The following is an 18055-nucleotide window of genomic DNA, read 5'->3' as shown; positions in this document are numbered from 1 at the left end:
TTTTCCAACTCTAAAATATCCTTTTGTTTACGACGCCACCAGAACTGTATACGGTACAGCGGTACCTCGGGTTAAGTACTTACCGTATTTTTCGCTCTATAACACGCACCTGACCATAACATGCACGTAGTTTTTAGAGGAGGAAAACAAGAAAAAAAATATTCTAAACGAAACAGTGGATGTATGATTTTTGTGGTTCATGCTCTGGCCACAGACATGTGATCTGACAGTGAGTTTGGAGTAGTCCAATGCAAAAATCCTGAGGATCCATGTGGATCCATGCTTTGTAACCATGTTTTTGCACCACTGCGGCCCCAGGCAACACTGGGTGCGTGATTTTTTTGGTGCAAGATGTAGCCATGGACATGCTATGTGATCTGATGGTGAATTTGGGGTGACCCAGTGCAAAAATCCTGAGGATCCATGTGGATCCGTGCTTTGTAACCACGTTTTAAGTGGGGAGGGAAGGAAAAGCACTCAAGGGACAAGGAGCACGCGTGGGGTGTGTGGAGAAGGATGCTGCTAATAATGCAGAAGATGGGTTTAAGGGGAGAAGGAACACGCGTGGGGTGGGTGGAGAAGGATGCTGCTAATAATGAAGAAGAGGGGTATAAGGGGAGAAGGCTCCTCTCCCACTTTGTTCCTTTAAAGCAAGCAGGCTCTGCTTTTCTCTCTCCTCCCCGCTCATCCCCGGCTTAGGGAGCTGAAAAACTTTGCTGCTATGTAGCGAGCTGAGTGGGGAGGAGAGAGGGACAGAGAGCCTGCTTGCTTTAAAGGAACCAACCGGACAGGAGCTGCTTACACTCGTGTAAGCGGCTCCTCTCCTCTCCCGCTTTGCTCCTTTAAAGAAGCAGGCTCTCTGTCCCTCTCTCCTCCCCACTCAGCGGTTCTTCTCCCGCTTTGCTGTTTCAAAGCGAGCCACGGAGGAGGGAAGGAAGGGGAACCATGGATCCTCTGCTCACGACTGCAGCAGATCCCCCCGCCACCCGTAGGCATTCCCTCCATAACACGCACAGACATTTCCCCTTACTTTCTAGGAGGAAAAAAGTGAGTGTTATGGTGCAAAAAATACGGTAATTTGTTCCGGAGGTCTGTTCTTAACCTGAAACTGTTCTTAACCTGAAGCACCACTTTAGCTAATGGGGCCTCCTGCTGCTGCCGCGCCGCCGGAGCCCGATTTCTGTTATTATCCTGAAGCAAAGTTCTTAACCTGAAGCACTATTTCTGGGTTAGTGGAGTCTGTAACCTGAAGCGTATGTAACCTGAAGTGTATGTAACCCGAGGTACCACTGTACTCGAAATGCATTCGCACTGCAGATTTGTATCAATGACATTATGATTTGGGCAAATTTGTTTTCAGTTCCTCTCCTAATGAACCCCAGCATGGATTTTGCCACTGCGTACTTATTTTGTTTATTTCATTTTCGTGTATTGCCATGTTTTTATTATGTATTATGGTGAAGGGCTTCAAATGCTGGAGCTAGAACCGGCCTCTCTGGACCTCTGAGAGGGCCTGGCCTGATCAAACAGGTTTTGCTCTTGTATTCTTTCAAAAACCTGCCAAACCTATTTGCTCAGAGGTGAAAGAGGGACAAAAGAACAATATATGTATACCCAGGTAGTGCTGCCCCTCTCAGATCACTCTTAGCTCTCTCATAAACCAATGTCTTCAGTCTTACAACAATCTGAAGACTGTATGTTTTGTTAAGAAACCTAATTTGTAGTTGGAAGGTTACTTTTAGATTTTCCTGTGTTCTCCACCCATTATTCTGGCTTTTGCCAGTATAATGACTGGGGGTAGAAAGAACTAAGGCATGCAAAATAGGGATTATCATGTGCTGTGTGTCACAAGTTAGGTTTACTGTCTTTTTTACATGAAAGTTTGTATCTCTAGTTGTTAATGGCCAGTGACCTCCATGAGCCAACACTACTAATTTTTTTTAAGCCATCACAATATCCAGTAGAATTGAGGTAATTCAGTAGATGACCTCAGAAAGTACTGTATTTCGGAAGAAACATTAACAATGTTCTTCCCTCAGCTTTGTTCTCTACCAGACATAAAGATGGCTAAAGGTGGAGGCAGACGGTCTTGTGTCGAAATGAGCAGGTCCATCACAGCCCTTCTGTCTACACACAGCAAGTGCAAAGCTGTAGAACAGGTTAAGGCCAGAAACCTGCCTAAGAGGGCAGTGTGGTATAATGGTTAAAGTGTCAGCCTGGGGCTGGGTAAGCACAGATTTAAAGGGCCATAAAGCTCGCTTAAATGAACTGTGTTTCAGCATGCGCCATCTTTAACGGAGGGTAAAATGGGGAAAGAACTCCATAGCTTTGTGAAATGGCCGTAGCTGCATAGTAAACCCATCAGGTTCAATCCCAGGCAACTCCGGGTAGGGCTGGGAGAGATCTCTTGGCTGAAAACCTGAAGAGCAGCTGCCAGCCAGTGCAAACAATATTGAGCTAAAGGGGCCAATGGTCTGACTCAGTAGAAAGCATCTTACTACTGTATTTTTCGCTCTATAAGACGCACCAGACCACAAGACGCACCTAGTTTTTCGAGGAGGAAAACAAGAAAAAAAATATTCTGAATCCCAGAAGCCAGAACAGCAAGAGGGATTGCTGTGCAGTGAAAGCAGCAATCCCTCTTGCTGTTCTGGCTTCTGGGATAGCTGTGCAGCCTGCATTCACTCCATAAGACGCACACACATCTCCCCTTACTTTTTAGGAGGGAAAAAGTCTTAAAGAGCAAAAAATACAATATATGTTCACACACACAGACACTGCCTTGAGCTGCTTGGAGGAAAGATGTGATTTTTTGGTATTTAGTTTATTTGACCAAATGGATTTACCACTAACAGCAAAGCAGATATCAAAGAGGCCCAAACATAAGGTACTGTTGGAGAAACGATGAATTTCTAAAAACATCCTTCTGTTGCCAGGAAGACTATGATCGCCTGAGGCCGCTGTCGTACCCCATGACTGACGTCTTCCTCATCTGCTTCTCGGTGGTGAATCCAGCTTCCTTTCAGAATGTGAAGGAGGAGTGGGTGCCGGAATTGAAGGAATATGCGCCGAATGTACCCTATTTGTTAGTCGGAACCCAGGTAGGTCTGGATGTTGCGTGTTTTATGTGAACGAATGCAGATAAACACCCCCACCCTGTTCTGTTATACTCAGCCCAGATCCCTCTCTCCGAATCTTTTCCAGACCACGACCCACATTCCCTGCCAGTGTGATGGGCAGGACCAGAGGCAAATGGGCAGAGCACTGAATGTGACTGTTGCCTTCGTACATAAGACTCGTTTCTGCACACACACAACCAATAGCCCGTCTCTGTCGTCCACGCAGGCAAACAAGAAGCATTACCAGAATTCGCAGGCACGTTCCAGCCAGGCAAAAACACTAGAAGAGGGCAAAGCAGGGCTGGTAGCGGGTTTAGCTTGGGCGAGTGTTTGGTCCAGGGTGGTGGTTCCCACACTTCCCTAGGCTGAACTGACACCCCTAGGCTCGTGCCTGACCCTTCCCTTCTTCACTGTCAGCCTGGCTTACATTCCCTCCTTGGTCATGTTTCTTCATAGCATCCCTTCTCCGCCGCAGTTCAGCTGTGGCTCAGCCGTAGAGCAATCTGCTTTGAGCGCATGTCTTGCCAAATGCAAGGTGGTTCTTTTAAAAGGAGATTCAGAAGCAATACAAAAGTGAAAAGATTAAATATTTTATACCAAGCAGGCACTTCAATCTGCCACTTGGAAGCCCTCAAGATGCGGCAAAGTGACTCCCCCAGGTAGCTTCAGTTTGCACGGCCCCGCGGCTGATCAGTCCGTGCACGAGCTTCTCAAAAACTGCCCACAACCATCCGATTTACAGCTAGCTAGCCTGTGTGGCTCGCCTGACTGGGTACATGCAGATTATTCATTAGCCACCTCCTCCTAATGCCTCATTTTCTCAAAACAATGTCCAGCATCAAAGAAGGTACCTAGCACTATCACTTCCTCCCAGCTGATCATTAAAGCCTGTTCTCCACGCCATCGAAGAACTTAGCAAGAGACAGGGAGGGGGAAGGAACAGGCAGGTAACCATGTCAGATCACTAACTCCTTGAAATGCAATTTATCTTCCGGATTGCCCATACAGTGCAGAAGGTCCTAGGTTAAATTCTGGGCATCTCCAAGTAGGATCCAGACAGATTCTTGTCTGAAATCTTGGGTAGCAGTTGCTAGGCAATGTGGACAGCTCTGAGCTGGCTGGACCAATGGCCTGACTTAGTAGAAAGGCGGATTCCATTTTTCTAGCCTGGCTCAAGCCACTCCCCCTTTGACCCAGCCCCGTTGTTCCATTTCATTCATTGATTTCACTTAATTAGTCGCTTGTCACTCAAAGGTCTCCAAGTGACTTACAGCACTTGTGTGCGCGCACACACACAAACCTATTACCATAGTTTCTTGCTTCTGCCATGTATACAGACTTTCCTTGCTGTATACAGTGGTACCTCAGTGTTACAGACGCTTCAGGTTACATACTCTTCAGGTTACAGACTCCGCTAACCCAGAAATAGTACCTTGGGTTAAGAACTTTACCTCAGGATGAGAACAGAAATTGCGCACCAGCGGTGTGGCGGCAGTGAGACGCCCCATTAGCTAAAGTGGTACCCAGTGGCGTAGCGTGGGGGGTGCAGGGGGGGCCGGGCGCAACATCTGGGGTTAGGGCAAATCCATGGGTTAGGGGGCACAAATCCATGGGTTAGGGGGCGCAAATTACTTGCCTTGCCCCGGGTGCTGACAACCCACGCTACGCCGCTGGTGGTACCTCAGGTTAAGAACAGTTTCAGGTTAAGAACGGACCTCCAGAACGAATTAAGTTCTTAACCCAAGGTACCATTGTATTTCTAGTCTGCAACAAATAGAGCAGGGGGTTATTCAAGAATAATCACATTTTAGAGGTGATAAGAGTCCTCTATTCCTTGTGTGATCAGCGCACAACAATGAAACCAGGGAACGGAGGAACTGCCCTGAGGAGGAATTCAGAATTGTGTTGCAAGCCATGCTCTTGAGTTGGATGAACCTCCTTTGTACATGAGACCCCCCCCCCACGCCCCCAGCTAAAGTTAAGACCGATGCCAAAATTTAGGATGCAAGCAAAGATCTGCATCTTGGATGTGCTCTGCGTATTGAACACTGGGTGATAAAAGCAGCAGTTGTGGGATGCAGGCTGGTGACTCAGGCAAGGCTCTGTATCACATCCTGCGAGAGATGGAAATAAGATCCTCGTGGTCATCGGCCAATCTTTGTTGTCGCTGGGGGAGGGGGGGAAAATCCAAGCCTCTTGTGTGAGGTGGACAGAATAAGTTCAGGCCTATCAGACGGAAGGCAGACCTGCGGGGGGGGGGGGGATCCACCTTCTTTCTTCTGAGATACTTTGCATTTATATATACTTGAGTGGTCGCTGCGGCACTGTAAGGTCCAGCTCTTACAAAGTTCTTTTCGGCGGACGATTGGAAAAAGAAACTGAATTGCAGGTCTTACTGTTTTTATTATTTTCCGTATTGAAAAGGGAAGTGTGAAACTGCTTTTAGAGTCAGGATGGAATGACACAATAGGATGGAAAACACACATTTCCAAAATATGGGTTTGCTTAATAGTAGCAATGCAGGGACGTGGGTGGCGCTGTGGTGTAAACCACTGAGCCTAGGGCTTGCCGATCGGAAGGTCAGCAGTTCGAATCCCTGCGACAGGGTGAGCTCCCGTTGCTCGGTCCCAGCTCCTGCCAACCTAGCAGTTTGAAAGCACGTCATAGTGCAAGTGGATAAATAGGTACCGTTCTGGCAGGAAGGTAAACTGCGTTTCCGTGCGCTGCTCTGGTTTCGCCAGAAGTGGCTTAGTCATGCTGGCCACATGACTCGGAAAAACTGCCTGCGGACAAACGTCAGCTCACTCGGCCAATAAAGCAAGATGAACACTGCAACCCCAGAGTCGTCTACGACTGGACTTAACTGTCAGGGGTCCTTTACCTTTTAGCAATGCAGGGGAGAAATGACTGAGGGCCCTACCTCTAGGTGTTTTCCTTCTCAGCTCTTTCTGAACTTGGAGCTGGCTGGGCTCGCTCTCTCTCCCCCCCCCCCCCAAGTATAAACACACAGCCAGGGAGTTAACCCCCCATCTCTCTTCCCACTAATTCTCCCCTACAAATGCATAGGGTTCCCAGGCACTGTCCCATCAGAGAGATGTTTAGATCCAGACCTGCTTAGCTATAACACAGGGGTAGGCAACCTCAGGCCTGGGGGCCGGATGCAGTCCAATCGCCTTCTCAGTCCGGCCCACGGAATCAGCGTGTTTTTACATGAGTAGAATGTGTCCTTTTATTTAAAATGCATCTCTGGGTTATTTGTGGGGCACAGGAATTATCATCCTGCAGCAGACACTGTCCTGGGCTTAGGAAACTCTTATGTTTCCATATGTGTTGGAAGCTGCCCAGAGTGGCTGGGCAACCTGACTAAATGAGGGGGATATAATTTTTTTTAAAAAAAATTATTATTATTATTATTATTATTATTGTTGTTATTGCAACTTCTAATTGCATCTGCAGAAAGGTATGTTCTCCACCCGTTTCCACTCAGAACATAGCATAGCTACGTGGGGCTACCTTTGAAGGTGACCCGGAAACTACAACTAATCCAGAATGCGGCAGCTAGACTGGTGACTGGGAGCGGCCGCCGAGACCATATAACACCGGTCTTGAAAGACCTACATTGGCTCCCAGTACGTTTCCGAGCACAATTCAAAGTGTTGGTGCTGACCTTTAAAGCCCTAAACGGCCTTGGTCCAGTATATCTGAAGGAGCGTCTCCTCCCCCATCGTTCTGCCCGGACACTGAGGTCCAGCTCCGAGGGCCTTCTGGCAGTTCCCTCACTGCGAGAGGCCAAGTTACAGGGAACAAGGCAGAGGCCCTTCTCGGTAGTGGCGCCCGCCATGTGGAACGCCCTCGCATCAGATGTCAAAGCGATAAACCTGACATTCAGAAGACATCTGAAGGCAGCCCTGTTCAGGGAAGTTTTTAATATGTGAAATTTTAGTGTATCTTTCATCTTTGTTGGAAGCCGCCCAGAGTGGCTGGGGAAACCCAGCCAGATGGGCAGGGTACAAATAATAAATTATTATTATTATTATTATTATTATTATTATTATTATTATTATTATTATAGCTAAGAGAGAACCCCTTTTTACTCTCAGGTCTTGCCAATTTAACTCTCAGAATATGGGTTGGGTCCAACCTAAGTTAGTTGCACTTCAGACCCCTAGTATTTAATGCGAAGTTAGTAATGACTGACTCAAAGTCCCATTCATTTCCCTGGGACCTAAGTGGATTCAATCCTATGTGTCTGGTTTTTGTTTTGTTTTTAAATATCTAAAGTGGATTCTGAAGTGAACATAAGAAAGTGTGCACATTTATTTCCTAACAGATCGATCTCCGTGATGACCCCAAAACTTTAGCAAGGCTGAATGACATGAAGGAGAAACCAATTTGTATGGAGCAGGGACAGAAATTGGCAAAAGAGGTAAGCTGGCCATTTAGAGATTTGGAGGCATCTGGTCTGGAGTTTCCTCCTCTGTTGCGTGCTGTATTCTCTCCTTCCCTCTTCTCTTCACCCTTTCTCTCTCACTTTTTAAAAAAAGTGTACCAGCCTTTAACATTTATTTTATTCTTGCCGATGCATCCAAAAGGATCTGCAAGGTGCTTAACGTCAGTATAAAATCAAGACATATAAAAACATAAGGAAACAGCAACACTGTCACAACACCACCAGCAGCAAAACAGAGCTGAATAAGGACATGAAGACAACTTGTTTTCTGTTTTCCCCAAATGCCCTCCAAACTGACACGGCTCTCTTAACCCCATTTGTGAGGGAGGCTAGGAGGTGCCATCACTGAGAAGGCCCTGTAGTTCCGCAAATGCAATGTAATTGTGTGTGCCTACCTAGATGGCATTATATGACAGCATTGGTCAATACTGATAACACTTGGAATTTGCATTTCACTTTGAGGTGGGGTACCAGAAATAAACCTTTCAGCGCAAAGCCACGGGGGAGTGTTATCCCAAGCCCTTGCAAATAGTTGTCCTTTGCCAATTGAGTGACAGATAGATAGATGCCCTGTCAACCAATTATTTGCATTTGTCATGTGGCACTGATTGAAAAACTAGGAAAATAATTGTGCCTGTTTGTTTGGTTTTTTTTAAAAAAATTGCCTTGTTTCTGAAACAATTTTTAAAATTGCATCTGAGAACGGGAGGTGAGCTCATGACAGCACAGGCACCAGCCAATCAGTGCTGTCGCATGCCAGTTTCCACTGTAAGCTTTCTGTTTTTGCAGAGCCTGATCTTGGCGAGCAAATGGTTTGGGCAATAATGTCGCAGAGAGTGCATTTTCATGATGACCCCAGTGCTCAACTTCATTCTGGATGGAGTGTGAATTCTCTAATCAACAAAAATGTCAAATGGCACAATTCTTCTTTTCAGACTTATTTAGTGGAAAACCTTTCCGCAGAAAACAGCAGTGACCGGAGGTTGCTGTATTTGGTGCACACGGAGATAGCCGAATTAGTGAGCACAGCACAATATTAGCCGTTAATGAAGCCGGTTTGCTCATGAATAAAACATAGCCTTAATATTCCTGACGAGGGTGGCCCATTTAATACTTTTCTAATAATTAGAAAACAACTCTTCACAACAGAAAGCAATAAAACACATTAATGAAGCGAGCCATTGAGACTTAAAATGTTTAGCCTTACCTTTAGGGCATTCCAAAATGAATATTACTTAAAATATCGGTCGAGGTGATGCCACGTTACCACAGCTACTTTTGTTTATCGGCTTATTCCTGCTGGAGAGTTTAATCTCTACAAAATTGAGATCTAAGTCGGATGCTTCCTTCCAGCTGCTGTGCAAACCACCATGGCCCTTGTCCTAAATAATAATAATACCCCACTGATCTGACTGACTCTGGGTGGCTTCCATTATATATAGAAACATAATAAAATACCAAAACATTGAAAACCTCTCTATACAGGGCTGCCTTCAGATGTCTTCTAAAAGTTGTATACAGTGGCACCTTGGTTCTCAAACGTAATCCGTTCTGGGAATCCATTCGACTCCTGAAACGGTTCGAAAACCAAGGTGTGGCTTCTGATTGGCTGCAGGAGCTTCCTGCACTCAAGCAGAAGCTGCGTTGGATGGTTGGCTTCTGAAAAACGTTCACAAACCAGAACACTTCTGGGTTTGCGGCGTCCGGGAGCCGATTTGTTCAACAACTAAGCCGTTCAGGAACCAAGGTAGTTACTTATCTCTTTGACACCTGATGGGACAGTGTTCCACAGGGCAGGGGCCACTACCGAGAAGGCCCTCTGCCTGTTTCCCTATAACCTTAGTTCTCACAGTGAGGGAATTGCCAGAAGACCCTCGGAGCTGGAGCTCAGCGTCCGGGGCTGAACGATGGGGATGGAAATTCTCCTTCAGGTGTACAGTGGTACCTCGGGTTAAGTACTTAATTCGTTCCGGAGGTCCGTTCTTAACCTGAAACTGTTCTTAACCTGAAGCACCACTTTAGCTAATGGGGCCTCCTGCTGCCGCCGTGCCGCCGGAGCACGATTTCTGTTCTCATCCTGAAGCAAAGTTCTTAACCCGAGGTACTGTTTCTGGGTTAGCAGAGTCTGTAACCTGAAGCGTCTGTAGCCCGAGGTACCACTGTACAAGGTTGAGGCTGCTTACATCGGAGCTCCAGTGTTGATAGAGACCAATTGGAGAGTGGGGAAGTTTCTCAGAACATGATCCAAACCCTTCGCAGGCCCCCGGCACACTGACAAACCGGGGGGAGGGGGGGAACTATGGCAGCCATGGAGCTTTCCAATGGGAGGGAAATGGTTGAAGAGGGAGAAAAATCCCAGAAAATGACGAAGGGGCGTAAGAGTGCTATTCTGCCCTTTTCTCTGTTTTGCCCATGCAAGTCCAGCAGGGCGTTGGATGTGGCGATCTGGCCTCCTTTCGTTTCTTCTCCCTCCTCCTGCCCCCTTTAGGAGTGCAGCCTTAACGTGTTTCCTTCAGAAACTGCACCTAATGAAAAGAATTCTAAATCTGTCACCGAAAGACAAAGTGAAGGCGTAGCCTCTTTTCCTGGAGGGTTAGAACAGTAGGAGGTTTTTCACAGGGCAAAGACAAAACAAACCTTGATGTGTTCCATAAAAACAAAGGCGCCCCCAAGCTGGCAAATGGAGTTTGGGGAGGAGGGCTGTATCTCTGCGTGCCGGTGCAGCTATTAAAGACATTTGTTTTCTTGACAGATAGGAGCCTACTGCTATGTGGAGTGCTCGGCTTTAACCCAGAAAGGACTGAAGACGGTTTTCGATGAAGCTATCATAGCCATTTTAACTCCAAAGAAACACACGGTGAAAAAACGGATAGGCTCCAGGTGCATTAATTGCTGCCTGATCACGTGAGACCCGCCGGGACGATGGCCACACATACTGTGAAATATCCAATACCGTGCAGACATACACTTAACAACAACAACAACAACGCTCTATCCACAGATCCGAGATCAATTGGGAAGCTGATTTTAGGAAACTGGCATCGGGCAAAATCCAGAATGTGTGGGAGGGAAATCCCAAATCAGTGAAGGAGTAAGCAGCATCTGTTACAAACACTTTATTCAGGCTGGAAGGAAAAGTACGATCTCTCAGGGGTAACATAATTTAGGACAAGCGACAGATGCACCATCATGTTGCCACAGCATGCAAAACGTGCTGTGAGGAGGAGGAGGAGGAGGAGGAGGAGGAAGGCCTGACGATGCTCCCCAAGTGTTTCGATCGCCTTCTGCTTTGACCGTGGTCTCTGCGCAGTCACGACGCCAGGAATCAGCACAGCAACAAAAAACGCCTTCTCTCTTTGCGCCAGCTATCTGCTTTTGTACGTAAGCTGCTTCCTGTTCCAGTATATCCACAAAGGTGCAATAAGGAGACCGGCCACGTAGCCAAAGGTCGCTCCGAGCGAACAGGAAATGGGCCACACCTGAAGGAAGAGAATTGCCACGTGGAGAGAGGAGAGAAAGGAAGAGGTCAGACCCTCGACGTACTTTTAGGAGCACAAGTTTCCCGTGCAATCGAATGAAAAAACCAAAACGCGGTACAGGATCCATTGCAGAGCTCGACCTGCTTTCTCAGAGAATGCCAAAAGTGTTAGCGGTTCATCACGCATCTATAACGTGAACACTAAATGTTGTACAGTTTTTAAACATGTGTGCATTAAAATGTAACTAGGCTTTCTGGCTATTGCAGATGACACTTGATAATTCCCAGAACGTGGAGCGTTTTAACCCGCCAGTTTTGGGGCCTGGGCTGCTGAGGTGCTCCTGCTTTGCTATTATTATTATTATTATTATTATTATTATTATTATTATTATTTCTTCTGTAATAGTGGATTGTTAATATAGCCTGTATTTCTTCCTCCCTGCTCCCTGCCCCCCAAAGTCATGGCAGATTTTAATTGCTGAAAAGCTGTGACAAAGCGTTTAGCCTCAAAGCACAATTTGAATGAAGCATTACTAAGGAAGACCATAGACAGAAAGTAGATTGAGATCCACTAGCAGACTTCTGGGTGCTTACCAGTAGATCACAAAGGATTTCTGACTCCCAATTGTTTAACAAGGCCACAACTCTGCAGCCAAATTAAGCCTAGGAATGGATAACTCTGTGAAAGGGCTGTGAGATGAGTTCTGGCCTTGAAATGAATTCTTAAGCTGAGATAGAGCCCTTAATTCTTTGTTCACATCTATTTCTGAGCTACTCTTCTTCACTTGGTGCTTGCTGGTGGACACCTGGGGATTCTAGAAGTAGAGGGAGAGGGGAAAGACCCCAAAGTAGATCTGCAAGCTTGAACTAACTCCATCTCTGCCATACACCACGAGGAAAGCAAAATTCGGTTGACGACAAATTGTCACGCTCTGCTTGAGTGGTTGCTAACCGTTGGGGGAGGAAGTCTCTGCAAAACCGGCCTCTGCCTCCCTGCCAGGAAGCACATTGTCTTCCCAGCATCTTTGGGGTTTGCTAACTCTCCCCTCGCCCCTGTACCCCACAAGTGCTTTTCTCCATTGAAAAGGCTGCAAGTGCCTGAAAGTTGGTGAATGAGGCCCAACAAAATTAGTCAGGGAGCCAAAAGGGGAAGAGGCTTCAGAGATCAGAAGCAGAAACACACATATAAACACGGCCAACAAGCTTAATTCAGATTTTGAAAACAAAGTAGGAACTGTCTGATTAATCAGACAGGGTTCCATTCTAATCCCAGCATCCTAAGTAGTGGCAAAGAAGAAGCCACTAATTAGAATCTGACAAGCTGCACTACAAAGTAGTCCTAGTTTTTACTCACGAACAGCTACTGTCCTGTGATGTTAGAAGCCACAGCAGGCAGCATTTTAGATGAGGGATTCCCTCCGGTGTGAGAGGAGAGAGGCCCCCGTCTAAGATTTTACCTGCCGCTTCAGTTTTTATAATGTCTTGCATAAAAATTAAATTAACATAAAAGCCAGCTAGTTGCCAAGTTAAATAGTGGGTTTTTTAAAATATAAAAATCATCTTTAAAAATGGGTGCATTGCAAGTGAAGTCATGGCTGACTTAAGTCCCAAAATAAATGTAAGAGATAAATGTATGTGCAAAGGCTTAAGAACCCCAAAGTGTTTGGCGTAAACTAACTCTGCTCAAATTCTGACTTCGTAAAGTATCAAACTAATCAAAGATTTAAATATCTGCACAGATATAGAGGAGCAAAACTGAAGATAAAATAGGTTCACTGAAATGTCCCCATGCATTTAAACGCTTTGTAGCTCCTAGCAAAAAGGCTCTTCGCCTGTAATTGCAAACTAGTGACACACTACTTGGTTGTGTTCCCTCGGCAGTCCTCCACAACCATGAAAACTACAACCTTTCTACTTCTAAAGTCTCCCGAGATCATGAAATCTGTGCCAGGGAACCAAATTTGCACTCGCACACTGCACAAGTGTGGAATACAAATAATCCCGGGTGCAAGACTGATGTATTCCCTGCCCAAGCAAGCATCAAAGGAACAATTGTATCTAGTAGTGTGCAGTGTCCCCCAACCTTGCAGTTATTATGCCGGAGCAGTCATTGCTGTAGATTAAAACATAATGGCATCATTGTGTGCACTGATGGCGAACTGATGCCAAATGCTGATACTGTCCCAGTGGTTCAACAGTGGCCCACATTTGTTCTATGATGCTGAAGCCCTATGCAAATATTCTAAACAAGCGCACTGTCTTGGCTCCCTGCCCTGACAGTCAGGTGCTTGGAGTCACATTCAAATCAAGGCTGTTGCATGAAGAGCCCAATGGGCATCGCTCTGATCTGCACAACTCGTGCCCCTCACAAGTGTTTGTGCGCATACAGCGACCACACAGAAAGCATCTTCATGAGTCGGGCTCTATCTACTGTGTGTTAGTATCAAGCAATGCCTAAGCAGACATCCCAGGCATGGGACACAGGGTGAGGCTATCCCAATCCATGCATAGGGACGGCGTTCGAATGAACATTTAAGAACTCTGGAGTGGTGGGAAAGTGGTCCTTGCAAGTGAATGCTGCAAGCACCAACATGCAGGCAGCTAGCTGGGCAATGAGCAATTATTCCAAGTAATAGGTTAGAAAACGTTCTTGGTGCCAATGATTCATTCCGACCTTGACTTGAATATTCTGGCAAAACAGAAGGCTGATTTTCAACAGTGAGTGAAAGAAGTAAATGATAGACTCCCCCACTTTTGAAACCTGATTGCCTCCATCACAACATAAAAGGCCAACTTTTATTAACTTAAAAGCCGCAGGTTGTCGAGAGGCGAGGGAGCAAAATACTGTGCTGCAGTCCACGTTCTGCTGTTTTATTGCATACTCTGGGTACAGACCATCCTCACTGTGCATTGTTTTTCTGAGACGAATATATGCTACATTACATTCATCTTTACAACAGGCACAATTTGTTCTCCTCGTTTCTCCCGTTCTCCCATCTCCTGGACAGCAAACAAAGTGCAACCCAGGCATGTGAGAAAATGGGCTTTCGTTCTCCAGCTTTTCGCTTCTGCCCCAAGCTTGCATTGCACAAACTCCAGGACGGAAGTATTTGAGGTGAGGAGGCAGGGGAAAGAGCTGGTGGCTTCCACTTCCGCAATTTATTTCTTCTAGCCGTTAATCTTTTCCTCACGACATGTTAATAAAACCTTTATTTTTGCTACCCGGAATTGACGGCGATGCGGTCTTCCTGCACTTAAGCATCACATTCCTCGGCTTGCGTGTTTAGTATAATGGAGCATTATTTGGAGGTCTTTAGGAGTGTAGTGAAGATGACAGCAATCATCTTTTCATGAGGTGCCTTAGGTACTCTTTATTGACCTTGCTTCCGTTTTTCTAGTCCTGGTTTCAGAAAAAGCTCATGGGTTCTCTTGCAATTGCTTTTCAAACCAAAGATGTGCTTGCTCCCGTGCATTAACAATGGTGCCGCGTATTTTTTTGCAGGAGACTTATACGTAAGCCAATGCATATTCAACGCTAGTATGTTGTGTTCTGTGGCCTAATGAAGGCTGTAACTCCACTGGACATTTTCATTCAAAATAAAACTTAATTTCAACAGGAATTGACTAATCGTGATTAGAGGATAATCTGGGCACTGATATGCTGGTTTTTATGAAATATTGAGTTATCTTCCGGTGCCATTTATTGTCCAATGGTCAAGGCGGGGGGAGACTGTGTATTTGAACCTAACCATGCACCCTTCTCTTAATATGAGCGATGGATTGATGCATTCCTAGATATCACCACTGCTGGGTTAAATCCACTCCTATCTGTCCATTGGGAAAGACCAGGGCAAATGGAACAGCTCTGATCTTGTAGGCTCAACTCAGAGGGCAGATTAAGGTCATGGGAAATGTATATTTCCTCCACCCGCTGCTATCCATGCTTAAGGGAGATGTTGGCACATTGGCCAAGGCTGGTCTAGTCCCCTGCTTGACCAGGATTCGTAACCCACTTGGCTAAGTTTGTTCAATGCTCGATTAGGCAAGGAAAGGGAATTTGCCGAAGGAAGAAGAGGCAGGTATAGTTTTTAGATCCTGCAGCCTTCTCTTAGTTGTTACTTAAGAGATGGAATCCTGTACCTGTGCATTAATCCAAAGAGCTTAGCAATACACTAGAACAGCTGTCGCCAATCCAGTGCCCTCTAGATATTTTTGGCCTACAACTCCCAGCAGCCCCAGCAAGCACGTACTGGCTGAGGCTGCTGGGAGTTGTAGGCCAAAGCCTCTGGAGGCCACCAGAATGGTGAAGACTGCAGCAGAAGACTAGCAATGCGTAGGAAGGTTTTCGGAAAATTGGAGTCTTTATGGCTTCTCTTTTATGAACCAATTGTCTTGGGGCATACTTGCTATTTCATCAATGTGCGCTTCAAAACAAAAACTGGAGCTGCCAAGTGCTACCGTGATGATTTCTGGAGGGTATAGCTTTTTTCTTTTTTGCCCCTCTTGCTGGAAAAAGTGCTTTCCGAACCAGAAAAATAAAAATAACTCCCCCATCTTTTCATATGCTACAGTCATCGTTTTTACATTCACCCACATCTTGCTCAGTTATAAATGCCAGAGGCATTGTAATAGGAACAGAGCCTGGTCTTTGGGCGATAAGCTTAGGAATGTCCTTTGACAAGCCAGTTCCAAAAAAACAGCGGCATAGCTTGTTCAGTAAATAAATCTTGGCATAAACTACTGCTTCCTTTTGTTTTGCACTATTTTGGGCAGGGGGAGATGGGATGGCCAGGCGCCACAGACCTACACAACTTGTGTGCATGCCCAACATGGATTTCCCATACGAGCTTCAGAGGTGGCATGGGGAGAAGACAATTAATTGATAAATTAAATATTTTTAAACCTGGTGGGGGCACACACAAACTCTTGAGCCTATAAGTAGCTTTTTGGATCCCGGGCACCAGCTAAGTGGTACCACTAGACATTTTCTCAGGATTGCTCTGCCCGTTTCAGTTATCACAAACTATGCCTATAACATTCACCCATGAATCCCAAACTTGGCTCCATTTCTCTCTCTGGCTACAGCCACCCTGTACATTCAAAGCATGCTTATACCCTTTAAACAATCATAGCACCCCACTCCCAAAAAATATTGGGATCTGTAGTTTGTTAAAGCTGCTGGGAATCATAGCTCTGCGAGAAGCTCTCCTACCAACTCTCAGCACCTTTAACAACCCATAGTTCCCAGGATTCTTTGGGGGAAGCCATGACAGTTAAAGTGCTTTAAAGTGTATGATGTGATTGGGACTGCAGTCTCATCCATGCTCATACACTGATTCCCTGTGGTGTGTTGAGCACATAGGATTATCAGAGCCACAGGAGGTTTTCCTACCAATTGTGTCACCACTACAGCCGGCCCCATCTGCATCAGGTTGCGAGATTCACCCATGCTCTCTGCTACTGGAGACTCTTGTTCCCACATCATGGGGGGGGGGGGTCTTTACCACCAAGCAACGTTAAACCAGAAAAGCTTACTTGGCCCGGTATACAACACTGAGCTGTCACTGTTTTTAAAGGTTTCAGAAGCTCTCCCCATCACACAGATAGGTCAGAAAGACTAAATCTGCAATCCTCATTATGGAGAAGTTCAAGTGCTTTCCAGTTGCACTCAGCTGTTTGCCAGGATGTCAAAAGCAGGCGTGGAGCTTTTGAAGATGACATAAAACAGATTTGGTGGGCAACGTCAAGCGCACGGCATGCAGGCAGCCTCCACGTTTTACCTTTCATATACTTTGTGTTTATGCAAGACTTGGTAAGCTCTTCTCCTGTAATGAAGGCGGCTGCCTCATGCAAATAAATCAATTTATATTTATTGAACTTTGCAATTTTTAAAGAAAATCTATTGATGCCTTCTTTAACTGTCTGCCCCAAATTACCCTTAATAATGCCATTCTTGGTTCCAACTGAATTAATGCCATATTTTTGTCCACAACTTTACAAGCTATAGCCTTAGCTGAGGACTTCGCTAGCTCCCTTTCAACTCTAGGATTCCAGAGGAGCACACAATAATTTTTTACTAAACTTTGACATCTTTTTATGTTGTGAACCGCCCCGAGATCGACGGATGAAGGGTGGTATACAAATTAAATAAATAAATAAAAACACATTTTCCCATTTCACAAAATAGAAGAATGGGATTTTTTCACTTGCCATCGGCTTACTGAGGTTTGCAAGCGTTGCATTTGGTGAAGAGACGAGGTCTCCTTTTCATGGAATGCACTGAAACATTTGTCTAGTTACTGAATAAAATGTGTCATTACACTAAGTGGTTTCACATCCTGGAATGGACAGTATTTGCATGTAATGGGCAATTCAGGTTGAAGACTACAAAGAGACATTTGACAGTTTTGAGATTTTTTTTAAAGAAAAAACTTGATAGGATTCTGTTCAACAGCAACTAGAAGTAGAATAAACTATAGAAATGTCACAGTCTGGTTGGATTTGCAAGCGGCAAGGGCAAATGTTTAGCTTTTTCTTGGATATGACAGGAAAAATTAAAGTTTTTATTCTAAGGGCTGCCTTCAGACTTGATCTCACACCAATTCCTATGTACAATACACACACACACACAATTATTATTATTATTATTTATACCCCGGCCATCTGGCTGGGTTTCCCAAGCATCTCTGGGCGGCTTTAAACGTATCTCAAAACGTAATAAAAACATCAATCCTTTAAAACTCCCCTAAATATTAAAAACTTCCCTGAAGTTGTCTTCTAAAAGTCAGTTGTTTATCTCTTTGACATCTGATGCGGGGAGTGGGCACCACCACCGAGAAGGCCCTCTGCCTGGTTCCCTGTAACTTCGCTTCTCACAGTGAAGGAACCAGAAGACCCTCGGAGGAGGACCTCAGTGTCTGGGCTGAGTGATGGGGGTGGAGATGCTCCTTCAGGTATACTGGGCTGAGGCCGTTTAGGGCTTTAAAGGTCAGCACCAACACTTGATTT

The 18055-nt window shown here is 45.6% G+C and overlaps 2 protein-coding genes across 4 annotated transcripts in view; one reads left to right on the top strand and one right to left on the bottom strand.

Annotated features, from left to right (window-relative positions):
- The window catches only part of RHOQ (ras homolog family member Q), a 35644-nt gene extending 24342 nt beyond the window's left edge, over positions 1 to 11302 (top strand). Inside the window, exons 3-5 of one of the 2 annotated variants that reach the window (XM_028724843.2) lie at positions 2937 to 3101; positions 7450 to 7545; positions 10326 to 11302. In XM_028724843.2, coding sequence (XP_028580676.2) covers positions 2937 to 3101; positions 7450 to 7545; positions 10326 to 10358 — 294 coding nt within the window. In that variant the 3' untranslated portion in view covers positions 10359 to 11302. Of the gene's footprint in view, positions 1 to 2936; positions 3102 to 7449; positions 7546 to 10321 lie in introns of both variants that reach the window. The other variant, XM_028724842.2, reaches the window with a different exon arrangement.
- Positions 10671 to 18055, bottom strand: part of PIGF (phosphatidylinositol glycan anchor biosynthesis class F) — a 34419-nt gene continuing 27034 nt past the window's right edge. For both annotated transcript variants that reach the window (XM_028724841.2, XM_077925521.1), the window contains exon 6: positions 10671 to 11048. In XM_028724841.2, coding sequence (XP_028580674.1) covers positions 10935 to 11048 — 114 coding nt within the window. In that variant the 3' untranslated portion in view covers positions 10671 to 10934. The remainder of the gene's footprint in view (positions 11049 to 18055) is intronic.

The sequence above is a fragment of the Podarcis muralis genome, chromosome 3 (genome assembly GCF_964188315.1).
Source record: "Podarcis muralis chromosome 3, rPodMur119.hap1.1, whole genome shotgun sequence".
Taxonomy (NCBI): domain Eukaryota; kingdom Metazoa; phylum Chordata; class Lepidosauria; order Squamata; family Lacertidae; genus Podarcis; species Podarcis muralis.
The sequence above is the reverse complement of the archived record's forward strand: the minus strand, read 5'-3'. Positions and strand labels throughout refer to the sequence as shown.